Source organism: Perca flavescens, chromosome 2, assembly GCF_004354835.1.
Source record: "Perca flavescens isolate YP-PL-M2 chromosome 2, PFLA_1.0, whole genome shotgun sequence".
Lineage (NCBI taxonomy): Eukaryota > Metazoa > Chordata > Actinopteri > Perciformes > Percidae > Perca > Perca flavescens.
In genome coordinates, this window is record NC_041332.1 from 3726560 (window position 1) to 3741301 (window position 14742).

The following is a 14742-nucleotide window of genomic DNA, read 5'->3' on the forward strand; positions in this document are numbered from 1 at the left end:
GCCAGACATTTAGTTAGTTTATCCACATGCTTTCATTTAAAATCGAAAAAGTCAAGGATTTTTTACTGTATTGCTGCGTGTCTCATAGAGTCTTCTCACTTACAGTTTGCCCTAAAAGCCCCCCAAAAAGTAACTAAAGCCATCAAAGAAAAAAGCGACAAAAACATTGAAGAAAAAAAAAAAAAAAAAAAAGCCAGAAAAGGCCCCAAAAATGTTGGAAAAAGTGACAAAAACATTGGGGGAAAAAGCACCAAAAGCATCTGCAAAAGTGACAAAAACATTGAAAAAGCTACAAAAACTAGACGGGCCGAAACTTATTGTGAACCTAAATTGATATGCGAGCCGGATCCAAATCTGCGAGGGGCCGGATTTGGCCCACGGGCCTCAAGTTTGACACCTGTGCCAAAGACCAAACGTCAGAGTGCAACTATCAGACACATTGAATCTCACTCGGAGGTGTGATCAGGCATCTGGGACAAGCCTACTGGCTGTCACCCTCTCCTGCTCACTGGACACTATTCGGCTGCTGTGTCTACAGTGAGTCTGAATTTGGTATATGTGTTTTTTTCTCCATAAATCGAGCAGCCCTATTTTGTACACTTTTTGTCGACACGAAAGCCCTACAAAAGTCATCAAAACAGTTCCTTAGCCATCCTAAAATGTAACAAAATCAAGCAAAACAAGGATTTTTTTTTGAACAACAACCACAGCCTGAATATGTAACTCTCTCTCTGCTTCTGGGGGAATTTCTGAGCCTCAGAGTCAACAAATCTACCATATGTCTGCTTTAAATGTCATGTAAATGCAGTTTTAAAAAACACTTTCCTGTGTTTTTGGTTTGGCGCACAACTAGGAGGGCCAATATGTATAGCGAACCAAACTTCAGACCAAACATCTGAGTGCAACAATCAGACAAATTAAATATCATGTACACTACTTTTTTTTTTGCTGTTCCAAGGGAGTCTGAATTGGTATACGTGCAAGTGTCCCCAAATTATTTTCCAAAAAACTGAGCAAATTATGAGGGTCTTATTTGAGACAGGTTGCCCCAACCACAACCATAACAATAACCATAACAGCTGTTAAACAGGTGGTTTAGCAGGTTCATAATTAAGGACATTGTAGGCTATTGGGAATTTGGGACACTAAAGTGCACGTATACCTGTGTCCAGCTGTTCTCAGACTCCCCATCCCCCTCTGTCAGTAAAAGGTATAACAAACATGTCACACAGACCAAACCTCTAAGTGCAGATGTCCACCCGTCACGAAAAACAGGAAGAGGCAAACCGCTCTCAGCATGCTGTTGTTGGCTCTCTACTTTCTGTTTTTAACTTGGAATTATTAAAACTTATTCTCAAGTCAACTTGGTGCGTATTTGTCCCAGCTGTCTGTCTGTCTGTCTGTCTGTCTGTCTGTCTGTGGGCTAGTTTTCAGACCTTTTAGTCCCCAGTGGCCGCCAGGAGCCCCGCCTCCAAAACAACTAACTGTCAAACTAAACCCCGCCCCCCTCTCTGCCGGCGTACTCACTGTTTGTAGTTCTTTTCCTGCTTTGAGGACCGTTCGAATTGCTGTTATCCGTGGAGCCAAAAGACTACAGTTCCCTTAAAAAGGTGAGCTCTGCCTCAGCCAATCACGTTACACCACGCTGTTACTAATCAACAACAGCAGCAGCAGTTCGGGCTCAAATGTTATTTTGAGTCGCTTTAAAAAACTTATAGCCTAGCTAAGCAATGTATGTCAGTAGCTAAACTTTACTCAGAGATGTTTGTCTGAAAAAGGTATTTTACATTTTATTCATTATTAATATGTGTATTACTTTACGAAGTAGTTATTCGAACTTAATTAAAAACAGCAGTTTGCCTAAAAACCGTGAAACATCACGTCCTAGTTAAAAGGAGTGTCATTTTGGATAGTTAAACGACTTCTTGTGCACACGTCACCACATTTTTTATTTTCTCTTTTAACTAAAAAAAAAAGCCTCGAAATGGCGAAACATGTTTAGTTACGGAAACACACACACACACACACACACACACACACACACACTTGTGTGTGACGTCAAATTAAAATGACAGTAGAAAGTGCTGGAAGGTTCCCTGAATGGTTGCGGTTGGCGTGTCGTATTTGCCACGTTTGAAGCGTTACATTCAAATGTAAAACCGTTAAAAAGACGTTGGTGTTGAGTTCAGGGTCCCACACACACACACTAAGCACCGAGTTATAATACCGAGACTTACATGGCAGAAGCAGCTCTGGTCCTGGCTATCCGATGCTCCGCTGCCGCTCTGCGTTTCGGGTTTTATTGCGTTGTTTTGTTGAAACCAGCCCAGAACGAAGTTGCCGAAGAGCCAGGCCGACAGCAAACCAGCCAACAGTTGTAAAGTCACTTTCCACATCACTCAGTGTGCTGGCGGAGCACCGGTGGGAAGATAAAAACAAGCAAAAATCAGCAGGACTTCTTCTTCAGCTTCAGCTCGTCCCTTTTTTTTCTGCTGTGTGGCCAGTTGGTAACGTTAGCAACAGTAACGTTAGCTTCAGGCTAGCTGAAGTTAGCACCCGCAGGCTAACGACCGCTGTAAGAAGGCGAGCAACCCGGTGTCTGGAGAGCCTCAGGCGGACATTTAGACCTCAAACCACCGTTAAATAACTGGGGTCATTGATTTTAAAGACTGCGCATAACTGGCGAAGTTTCTGACTGTGCATCAGCTTCCTGCTAATGATATCAAGTTAGCAAAACAATAAATCAGTTTTTACTTCCGGTTAGGATTTTCAAAATAAAATACACGGGGTCATTTGCGGTAAAACAACCAAAATAGTAGTAGTAGGCTAGTGTAAATAACTGTTAGGGGTTGGTAAAATAAAACCGATACTGCTGTCTGGATGGAACAAAGAGGGAGCAAAAGAAAGATGGAGTTCAGAATCGATAGAAATAGAAAGACAGAGAGAAAGAGGGAGATATTGATTGTTTGAGAGGGAGGGAAAGAGAGACACCATAACAACAGATGTTCCACTTGTAGCCTACACAGACATGTCTAAATGTAATGGGCAGATCGCCATACAGCTTCCTGATCACTTAACCTTTGTTTTTCCTTTTTCCAATAATTTAATTCAAAATTATCTGAACACATGCAAGGAATTCCAGTCAATGTTATTCATGTAACACATTTCATACATAACGCACCACAATGTGCTTTGCATGAAAAAAATACATAATTAAAGAAGTGCAAGTGAAAAAACAATCAGTGCATAGTATAATAATTGAATTTTATGTTTGTGTGTGTGTGTGATTGTGTGTGTGTGATTGTGTGTGTGTGAGTGAGTGTGAGTGTGTGTGTGTGTGTGTGTGTGTGTGAGTGAGAGTGTCAGTGTGAGAGTGTGTGTGTGTGTGAGTGAGTGAGTGTGTTCAAGTTCAAGACCTTTATTTCTGTGTCAGTGTGAGAGTGAGCGTGTATGTGTGTGTCTGTGAGTGTGTGGGTGTGTCTGTGAGAGAGTGTGTGTGTGTGTCTGCTTGTGTGTGTCTGTGAGTGTGTGTGTGTGTGTGTGTGTGTGTGTGTGTGTGTGTGAGAGTGTGTGTGTGTGTCTGTGTGTGCGTCTAAGAATCCAATTGTTGCTATAGTCATATTTTAATTTCAGATATTTCACAATTGTAGATAGGAAGAAGCAAATTGTCGATATCTATAATTTCATTTGTACAAGTCAAAATAATAATAAAAAAAAATGATTTTGTATTTTACAAGCAAGTTTTTTTTGGGGGAAAAGCATGCTATTTTGAAACTAATGTCTTATGTTCTCTGTGGAGTCAGATGTGACAGAATATATATTAACAGAACACAGAGTTTCAGCCTCTGTGTTGAGAGAGCCAAATGCAACGATTACACGAAAAAAGACCAGAACGTTACCGGACAAACAGCTGAGCTGAGCTGTGGACGGACACACGTGTGTAACTGTAATCATGTGTGAGCCTGGAGGAGGAAACACACGAGCTCCCAAACAGAGCTGCAGAAAGAGAGAAAGAGGAGGAGGAGCAACCCTGGAAGGAGGAGGAAGAGGCTCGACGTCACTCTCCAGAAATGAAACTTAAGCGTCTGTCAGAGGGAGCTGCAGTCGAGAGACAAGTCTCTGGGTCTCTATCTGAAGAAATATAGAGCTGAGTTCATCAGGTCTTCTCTCAACAAGTACCGGTGAGTGCAGCTGATTATATTTACTGTCTTAAACCAGCATTAGAACTTACAACTCTTATCAATAAAAGAATGACTTATAGGGACGTATCAATTCACGATGCGAAATCACGGTTTTATTTTATTTCTGGTTTTTTTGATAGGGACCGTGCATATTTATGTACATTGTTGGATAAAAAACATGTGAATATGCCAGAATTAGTAAAAAAATAACTAGTTTTCATCTGCAGTCCCTATAGGCAGGTGACATACGACTAACATAGAGACAGCCAGCAAGATTATGTAACACTTTATATACCAAACAAGCATACATGAAATGTTTGAAATCGACAAAGTCGCTCCAAGATATTTGATATTTATTTATTGTACGAGGAATACCTCTTGAGATGTGTCATCTCATTTTCAAGAGGGTCCTCGGTAGGACTGGACAGTACAGAAGACAAAACATTGCAGTGAAATGACAATGCCCTTTTATTCAAACGTCTTTCTTAAATAGAGATTCAATGCTTTTAAGAGTAGTTATGCTAGTTAATGACCAGTTTATAAAACAATACTCAATATGTGAAAAGATCATAGTATATATAGAACAACTTGGCAGCTTTGGTGTCAAGAAATGGCCTAACTTGTTTAAAATTCAGCAAATTGAATTTAACTTTATTTAAAGGGGTGATAGAATGATTATATAGGATATTTCACACTGGTCTCCTAATAGGTTATGTAACATTGGTTGGGCTGAAAATTGCCCAAATGCTATTTTATGGGCCCTTAACTACCCTGTGAATATGGCTCTATTTGTAACAAGAGCTTTTCTTCCAAATATGGTATGCTCATGAATATTTAGATGAGCTGCGCGCTGATTGGTTTGAGGAAACTACATAGAAACACATGGGAGACTCGGCAGCAGGTCTCATATTTCAGACACTGCAAAGTTATACATTGTTTGTCTATTTTGTTATTAAATTCACTTCTGAGACTTTTTTATGTGATAAATCAACTATATAAAGCTCAAATATGGGCCGTTCTACGAAAATTGATGGTTAATTGCAAATTTGGTAAGACGTGTCGGACTTTAGTCTGACGAGAAAGCGACAACCTCCATACCCAGTGGATGTCACTGTTTCTCGGTTACTTACTACCGGGTTCGGGGCTGCCAGTTTCCGGCAATTCTAGAGCATACTTACAGTTAGAATTTCGTCACGCCCCTTATATATCAGCTACCCCAAGGTCATATAAAGCTAACAGTTGTGTCCGATTTCAATTTAATGCATTTTTGTGAATTTTAGAGGTCTTGTTAGGAGGAGCAAGCTAGCTTGCTCTCATTGATAGAGCTCCATCCAGCTCACTCGCGGATGGGTTGGGCATCGAGAACCGATTCCTAATCGGAATCGTTTCAAAAATTACGATTTGGTTTCAAATCCGATCATCACTTTCCAATTTAACATGCGCAAGTTTTGGTTTCCGTAGCGACTAGGCGCTTGTTGTGTTGCAGCCTTGGAGCCCAGTAAGCGGTGCTCTAGCGTGGCTTTATTTTACGTTGAAAAAATCCCCCGTCAAACTGCAACCCACCTTTATGAATCAAAATAAAACTTTCCTCTTATTTGTGAAATAAGCATGTGACCCGTTTCAACTCCACCACTCAAAGAATCGGAATCGAGAATCGATGAGAACCAAAATCAAAAGGAAGAATCGGGATTGGAATCAGAATCTTTAAAATCCAAACGATGCCCAACCCTACTCGCGGACCAAAGGCCTTTATTTCCCACGATCGTTTGTTTAAATAACTCAACACACATACCCATTATAAGATTAACTGGAACCTGTGGTAAGAGCCAGCCGTGACGGAGCTCCATCTACCTCACAGCAGGCCGGTTTAGCCATCAATCTTCGTAAAACGGCCCATATTTGAGCTTCATATAGTTGATTTATCGCATAAAAAAGTCTCAGAAGTGAATTTAATAACGAAATAGACAAACAATGTATAACTTTGCAGTGTCTGAAATATGAGACCTGCTGCCGAGTCTCCCATGTGTTTCTATGTAGTTTCCTCAGTGTCAATTTGAACAGTGAAGTTTCAAATTGTGAGATTTGCAGAGGTAAGGGGTGTCAATGGGATTTTGAGGTTCTATGTCGTTATTCAACTATGAACCCCTTTAAGTTGACGACACAATTTTCTCAGGATGTTTTTACCAGAAGGAGCTGCATGACTGAAGAATCTTCCTTTACTTCTATAATCTGTGCAAAACAACCAATGTGTCCTCTTAAACAATGACACTGAAAGTGTATTTTATCTTGAATAAAAAAAAAAAAATTGCATCAGGATTCATTTGTTATCTCTCCGCATTTATGTCCATTTTTAACCGATTCACGAGGCATCGTTACACCCATAAGTAATGACACCTGGGATGGACAACTCCGTTAAATTGAAACTTACCTTCACAAGTCAAAACAGTGTTGCAGTTGTCATACAGAGCACATTGCGTTACACTCTGGGGGAAACAATCGGCGCCACAATATCCAACTAAACGCCTAAACTAAAGTGCCTGTAGCTGGCTTCAAACATCAGATTTAAACATGTCAAAGGATTGTTTTAGCACCTGTGGCTACCAAGGGGGTGAGCGAGCCTCCGGAAAGTGTACCTCCTATGGGGAGATTCTAGGCTAACAAGCCATCACCTCCCGTTAGCATCCCATTGACTCCCATTCATTCTGACGTCACTTTGACAGAGAATAACTTTACATCTGAAGCGTTTAAAGACTCTATTTCTCCGTTGTTTATTTCTAAAGAAACACGACAATGTATAAAAGGCTCCATTACCTTGTACCTTACGTTATGACTCCGTAGCAGACTTTTTTGTAAAAATAGGCTAACGATTGTGTCATAACCACGAGACTTCCTGTCACACAGTAGAGGGATTACCGTATAGTCCAGGAGAAGCTTTCTTCTACTGTCTATGGTCGCTACCAGAGAGGTTAGCTGTTAGTAAGCAAATGTTAGCCGCGTGTTAGCTATCTTAAGCACTTGCAAACATAATACTGCATAGCTTTCTGATGTATCCACATTCCACAATAACACCAGTAACGTACTGTCAAAAGGCTTTAGCTTAACGTACAGAAATATAGTTATCCTAAAACTGACATTTGGATGTTTGACTTGGTTGCAAAGTTCTTTAGCTTCAATTACTGAAGTATACAGTAGTTAGCCTAAAACTAGTCTCGCTTTGCCAGACCTTCCTACACAGCGCTACAGAGGAGGGTCTGGCTAGTCCGCACAGCATTCCTGGATGGGAGAACAACGTGTTCTGGTTTATTGGCATTTCTTTAAACCAATCACAATCGTCTTTGGCGGTGCTAAGCTCTGGACGGAGCCACGGTGCCTCTGCTAAATAGTCTCAGGAAGGAACTTGTTTTGGTGGAACATGTGTACGTTCAAAAGTAGTTTTAGTCGTGCAACAGAAACCTCAGATTGGACAGATAGTCTAGCTAGCTGTCTGGATTTACCCTGCAGAGATCTGAGGAGCAGTTAACCATAGTCCTCACAAATCAGCCGGAGGTTAGAACGCCAACACAGAGACAGAGGAAGGGGACGGACATCCGACCCAAATCAGGGACATCTGGCGGAACCTGAACAATCCCGGAACTGAAACAAGCCTAAAACGTACATTTGGATATTTTACTTGGAAATTAAATGCTTGCTGCACATGCAATGTTGTGCATAAAGTTTGCCAAGTGTCTTACCATTTTTCCTGTACTGTCAAACTGCATAATAAAATAAAGTTCAACAATGATATCAATCATATCACATCCATACAGCGTTAATAGTGTACAACTGTTAAAAATTGTATCAAATCAGTACTCGGTATCAGCCGATACGCAAGTTCAGGTATTAGAATTGGAATCGGGAAGGAACAAATGGTATGGGAACATCTGTTTTTGTATGCAAATTATGAATATTTGTGTAACAATGTTTTATAATACATTTACTTTTGTTTTCAATGTGTAGATATGGCTTCTGTGAGCTGTCTGCTGTCTGAAGATCAGTTTCTGTGCTCCATCTGTCTGAATTTGTTCACGGATCCTGTCAGCATACCATGTGGTCACAACTTCTGCAAGAACTGCATCACTGATCGCTGGGATGTTAATTACAGGTGCCAGTGTCCCCTGTGTAAGGAGGCTTTTACCAAAAGACCTGATTTGAGGGTCAACACTTTGTTCTCTGAGATGGTTGCTCAGTTCAGACAGTCAGCTCAACAGAAAGCCAGCAGCAGCAGCTCAGAGCAACAAGTGTCCAAACCAGGAGAAGTTCCCTGTGACGTCTGCACTGGAACCAAACTGAAGGCCCTGAAGTCCTGCCTGGTGTGTCTGGTCTCCTACTGTGAGACTCACCTGGAGCCTCATCTGACAGCTTCACGTCTGAAAAAACATCAGCTGATCGACCCTGTGAAGAACCTGGAAAGCAGGATATGTACGAAGCACGATAAACCTTTGGAGCTGTTCTGTAAGACCGACCAGACATGTGTCTGCACACACTGTCCTGCTTTAGACCACAAGACACATGAGTTTGTTCCTCTGAAAGTGGAATATGAAGAAAAGAAGGCAGATTTGATGAAGACAGATGCTGAAATTCAGCAGATGATCCAGAAGAGACGACTGAAGGTTCAGGAAATCAAACTCTCAGTGAAGCGTAGTAAGGAAAAAACGCACATGGAGGTAGCAGAAGGTGTTCGGGTTTTCTCTTTGCTGAGGCAGTCTGTTGAGAGAGGCCTGAATGAGCTCATCAAAACGATAGAAGAGAAGCAGAAAAGGACACAAAAACAGGCCGACGCTTTCATCAAAGAGCTGGAACAGGAAATCTCTGAGCTGAAGAAGAGGAGCACTGAGCTGGAGCAGGTGTTACGCTTTGAAGACCACGTTCACCTCCTGCAAAGTTTCCCATCCTTAAAAGATGCTCCACCCACCAAAGACTGGACATACGCCAATGTCCGCCCACCATCATTTGACGGGATTTTGTGGATAGCTGTGACTCAGCTCGCGGAGACACTCAGTAAAGAGATGAAGAAGCTGCTTGTTGAGTCCGAGCTGAAGAGGGTCCAGCAGTATGCAGTGGATGTGACTCTTGATCCTGATACAGCACATCCTGAACTCTTCCTCTCTCCCAATGGGAAACAGGTGAATCATGTTGATGTAGAGAAAAATCTCCCAGACAACCCAGAGAGATTTTCCCATTATAATTTTGTATTAGGAAAGCAGAGTTTCTCTTCAGGCAGATTTTACTTTGAGGTTCAAGTCAAAGGGAAGCCTAAATGGAATATAGGAGTGGTCAGAGAGTCGATCGACAGGAAGGGACTAATCAGAATGACACCTGACGATGGTTTCTGGGCGATATGGTTGAGAAATGGAAATGAGTACAAAGCTCTAGCTGGCCCTTCAGTCCTTCTCTCTCTGAAGTCTCCTCCTCAGAAGGTGGGGGTGTTTGTGGATTATGAGGAGGGTCTGGTCTCCTTTTATGACGTAGATGCTGCAGCTCTTATCTACTCCTTTACTGGCTGCTCCTTCACTGAGAAACTCTTCCCATTCTTCAGTCCCTGTAGGAATGATGGTGGGGAAAACTCTGCCCCTCTGATCATCTCTCGTGTCAATAAAACTGCCTGATCAGCGGAGGTTTTTCGGCGGTGATCCAGAATTAAAATCAGCGGGATTTAGTGGACTTTTTTTCTGCTTTCATGGTGTGGAGATGCGTTAACATTCAGAGTTTTGTTTTGTGTTTAAAATCTGCAGAGAATCTGTGGCATTGTTTGCGTCCGCAGAGTCCCGTGGCCTCGCTGACCAATTAAGCAATAGTCTGGATCAACGGAAGAACATTTCCAGGTTAATTGATTTCTTCTGCTCTCTGTGTGTTGCCGTTCTCAAACTCAAACTTCTTTTCAGAAAACAACAACAAACTTTGAGCAAGCAAGTTACAGTACGCAGTGAAAATGGCATGTTTTAAAGCAAATTTGGATTGTGCAACAAGGCAGGCCTGCCTGGTTCTTGGTTTTGGGAGCAATTGGTGGGATTTCTGTGGAAGTACACACAGCGGTACACTGATATGAGCCAAGTTTAACCATGTTTAGCCGAGACTAATTGAGCAATAACAATGAATCATTGCCAATAAGACATACATGTAAATATGTACCAGACAAAGTTTTTATAATACAGTACTGACACAGCAGTCAATACCAGGACGCTGATGCATTACAGACACAAAAGCAAAGATTTCTTGTCACTTATACAACATATGTTCAGCGGTAATGCACAGTGTTTTCATCTAAATATGTTGGGTCATTCTTTATCATTTGTGTCATTGTGTCGTACAGATTCAGGATGTGAACATGAACTGAAGGAGTTCAGTTTGTGTTGCTGTTAAAACGGTGGATTTGTTTTTAATTCTAAGGCTTTTTAAAGACAAAATATACTTGTACGTATAATCTGTTAAACTCAACAATGTAGTGATGAATAATATTGATTTTAGTTTGTTAATTACTCAACTGTGGATACAATCATTATCACATTATTTTATTGTGTTTGCCTTTAGGCTCTGGCTTGTTTAAATTGCTATTTCTCTGAATTACATCCTGTCACTTTGCTCCCATTTATTTTGGTTTTTGGTTAGTTGATTTAAAGGTGCAGTAAGTGATTGTTGGTATTTGAACTTAACTGCCGAACCAATACAACCCCCCCCCCTTCAGAAGCTCCGCCCCCCAGATTCATCGACAGATAACTACTGGCCGACACATTCACATGCTCCATTCCTAGAAAATAGAGAGCTAGGGGACCATAAGGAGATATTCCCTGAATTTGATAAAAAGTGTATTGGATTAACATCACTTACTATAGCTTTAAGTTAAGTAGTCAATGTAAAACAGTAAAAAAATAGTTGAACAAACTCCTGGGTGAAAGTAACATGTTTGACCCAACCATTCATCCCGGACATTAGGTAACCATGCATGTGTGTGTATGCATATGCAAGTGTCTAAATACTTGTAACGTGGCTTATGAATCATCTGTAAATATGAGAGTTGTATGTATGATGTGTAAAACAAAAAAACTGTAAAATAAACCGGTTGTTGCACACGAGGCCTGAGTAAGAAGTGAGTTAAGCACCAAACACTGAACAGAAAAGACTGGTTTACACATACATTGTATTTCATGATAAATGCATCGATTTTTTCCCAGTGGCTGCTTCAAAATAAAAGCTCCCAGTGTGTTTCATCAGTTGGATGCTTTTAATGTGAAGCAGTGGCAGGAGGAAATGTCGTTTCCACCAGCAGTGATTAAATACAGTGTGGCTGTAGGAGAGTGAACAGCCAACAGTGAGGCTGATATTACAACCCAGTCTCACGGCAGTTCGTGAAATGGTCACGTTATTTAATCAATAGAGAGCCGAAGTCACGCCCCTTCTACTTCCGGCCAATGGGACCTATCTTTTCGAAAAAATATGAACGAGAGTCAATGGAGAGATATTAATAATTTTTTGATCCCGTTTGAATTGAGCCATGATTACACATCTGATGTTTGTCAATTTAGAAGATCATTTTTCAACCGTCTTGGTTTGTTGTTAAACTGTTGAAGTATAAGACTGGGAAAATACGTAATTACAAAGACTACACACTTCAATGTCTCATGGATGACGTCTCGCTGAAGCTACGATGTCTGTGTGTATCGTCACGGGGATGTAATGTTACCCAGCAGTAGGGCTGGGCGATATGGCGAAATTTCAAATCTCACAATATTTTTGACCAAATACCTCGATATTGATATCTCAGCAATATTGCAGTGTTGACTATTGGTGCTTTCACAAAATATTTACACAATGAGAGTTTTGATAAATAATCATCATTAATGTGGATATAATGATTAAGAGGGCAAAGGTGAATAATAGAACAGCTAGAACAGTCTGGTAAGTTCAGGAAATGACATCACTTCACTGTAATGCAGCCTTTAAAACCAGGAAAAGACACTAATGTCATATCACGATATTACGATATCCCAAATCTAAGACGATATCTGAGCCTTAACCTGTTCAGTTGGGTCAGATTTAAAACGGACACTTATACTTGGTAAGGATTTTGACTGATAGGCTACAATCCAAGTTGTAGATACATTGAAATACCATTGCTACCAGTAAGAACGTTACTGTGGATATGGTTTACTGTGCAGAGAAACCTGCTGCATGAAGACGAAGGGTGAGTTGTTAGTTTCTGTAATAAATCTGGATACATTAAAAAAGCTATACAGTATCATGTTTAGTAACACACGGCACAGAGAACTGAACGTCTGGCACTGAGCACGAATCTACCCTTCACAGCTGTCGGCCTTTTTTATTTTGATAACCACCAGTAAAAAAAATCCTTAATCGTTATCCTTAAAACGCCCTCAAGAGTAGGACTGTTGTATTGTTTAGACGTTTGCTTCCTCCAGACACCAAGCATCCACACGGACCGGTTCTGAGTCTAAGACCAGCAGAAACCTGAATATCAGGATGCTGGAAACACACACACCCAGTGTCACTCTAACTTCCTGCACAGACTGAATACTTTTCACAGAGTTTCTGCGAATGAGAAACCCATTTCTGTGTAAGAAAGTGTTGATTTAACCCCTTGTGTTGTCTTCACCAGCGTCCGTAAACTTGTCATTCTGGGTCAAAATTGAAAAATTCTCGCTTTTTTGGGACTTTTTCTGACATTTGTGTTGCTTTTTCTATGCAATTTTGCATTTCTTTTTTTTTTTTTTTTTTTTTTTTTACATTTTTATCCCTCTTTTCAACTCTTTTTTTTAATTCATGGTCAATAAACCTAATAAAGACCAGACAAAATGACATTATACCAAATTTTTGAGTATGAAAAAAAGCAGAAATTCATTTATTTATTTTGACTAATAGAATAGTTCAGATAAGAGGATGTTGAGTGCATCACAGACTGCTTATTGTCAAAGTTTGGGTCAGGATGCTGTTTTGAAACCATTTAAACATTATTTTTCTTTCAAATGCCATGAAATTAAATAAAACAACCAAAATTCAATGGAAGTAATCAATAATCTTACCTGCGAAGAACATGGATGCATGGATGTACATGTTGTCTGAGATCCAAACAACGTTCATGCATGCATCCATGTTATTTTGGGGCAATTTGGTTGTTAAGAAACCCATATTTCTGATACAAAAATCTTTGAAAACGGGTCAAACTTGACCCGGGGACAACACAAGGGTTAAACAGATTGTGAGCCAGATTGTGTGTGTGTGTGTGTGTGTGATTGTGTGTGTGATTGTTCCTCTTCTAGCTACAAGACCCGGTTCACTGCAGTCTGCAGTCAACGCTTCCACCTGTAGAAAGGGATCAGTAAAGGGGAAGAACGTGTCAAATAAGCTGCTCGTTGTGAGTTAAATTATAACTAAAACTGGTAGGTTTCACTGGTCAAAGGCACAGACATCACTGCAAAAAAAACTAAAATATCTATCTTAGTGAACAACTTAAGATAGAAGTTTTCAACAAATAACTAAAACTGTATTTTGAATATAATGTTTTGTTTTGTTCTCTCACACCCTACAGTTAGTTAGTTAGTTAGTTATGTTTTATTTCTGTGTCAGGCCAAACATTTTGGCCCATCCCACATGGGATTACAAGACACCACACATTTACGTATTTAACAAACAACTTCCTGTCGCATATACAAATCATTCGGAGAAATACAAGAATACAAATATACACACACATATAAACGTACACATATGTGTATACACGTACACACAAACAACAAATTCTCATCTACAATTCATCTCAATAAAGAGCTTTTTTCCTCTTCTCCCGAGCTTTATCTAAATAATTGGCTAATTTATATGTTTCATATGTGAACAGCCATCTCAGTCTTTGAGCACCATCCATATTTACCAAATCAATCTCTGCTTTTATCCTGCATGTGTAGATATGGCTGCTGATAAACTTCCTACAATCTGAAGATCAGTTTCTGTGCTCCATCTGTCTGGGTGTGTTCACTGATCCCGTGACTACATCATGTGGTCACAACTTCTGCAAAAACTGCATCACTGAACACTGGGAAACACAATAACCCTCTGGAGCTGTTCTGTAAGACCGAGCAGACAGAGAGATAGCAGAAGGTGTTCAGGTCTTCACTTCCCTGAAGGAGTCTGCTGACAGAGGCCAGGCCGATCTCATCAAAACAACAGAAGAGAAGCAGAAAACGACTAAAAAGAAAGGCTGAAGCTTTCGTCAAAGAGCTGAGGAGAGAAATCTGGCCTGAGGCTATTTCCTCCGGTATGTTTTGTTTACTTTTTTCTAAATTTGAATGGCTTTTTCAGAAGTTTTTGACATTTTCTTCTGGTGTTTTTGACGTTTCTTTTCATTGTTTTTGTTGCTTTTCCAAACATTTTTTTATTTATTTAGTTTTTTCGGCGCTTATTTCGACGTCCCATATTTTCTGATTCTAAAAAACTTTGAAAACAGGTCAAATTTGACCAGAGGACAACATGAGGGTTAAAATAGACTTGTATAAGCCTATATCTTATTATTATT

General features: G+C 40.3%; 2 protein-coding genes across 3 annotated transcripts in view; one reads left to right on the forward strand and one right to left on the reverse strand.

Moving 5' to 3' along the window:
• ero1b (endoplasmic reticulum oxidoreductase 1 beta) overlaps positions 1 to 2779 on the reverse strand; it is a 56929-nt gene extending 54150 nt beyond the window's left edge. Inside the window, exon 1 of one of the 2 annotated variants that reach the window (XM_028593211.1) lies at positions 2238 to 2779. In XM_028593211.1, the coding sequence (XP_028449012.1) occupies positions 2238 to 2396 (159 nt within the window). In that variant the 5' untranslated portion in view covers positions 2397 to 2779. Of the gene's footprint in view, positions 1 to 1239; positions 1419 to 2237 lie in introns of those variants that run through there. The other variant, XM_028593220.1, reaches the window with a different exon arrangement.
• On the forward strand, positions 1758 to 11290 carry LOC114565259 (E3 ubiquitin-protein ligase TRIM21-like). Its single transcript, XM_028593197.1, has 3 exons — positions 1758 to 1778; positions 3804 to 4181; positions 8178 to 11290. The coding sequence occupies exon 3, from the start codon at positions 8180 to 8182 to the stop codon at positions 9824 to 9826; it is 1647 nt and encodes a 548-aa protein (XP_028448998.1). The 5' UTR covers positions 1758 to 1778; positions 3804 to 4181; positions 8178 to 8179; the 3' UTR covers positions 9827 to 11290.
• The last annotated feature ends 3452 nt before the right edge of the window (positions 11291 to 14742 follow it).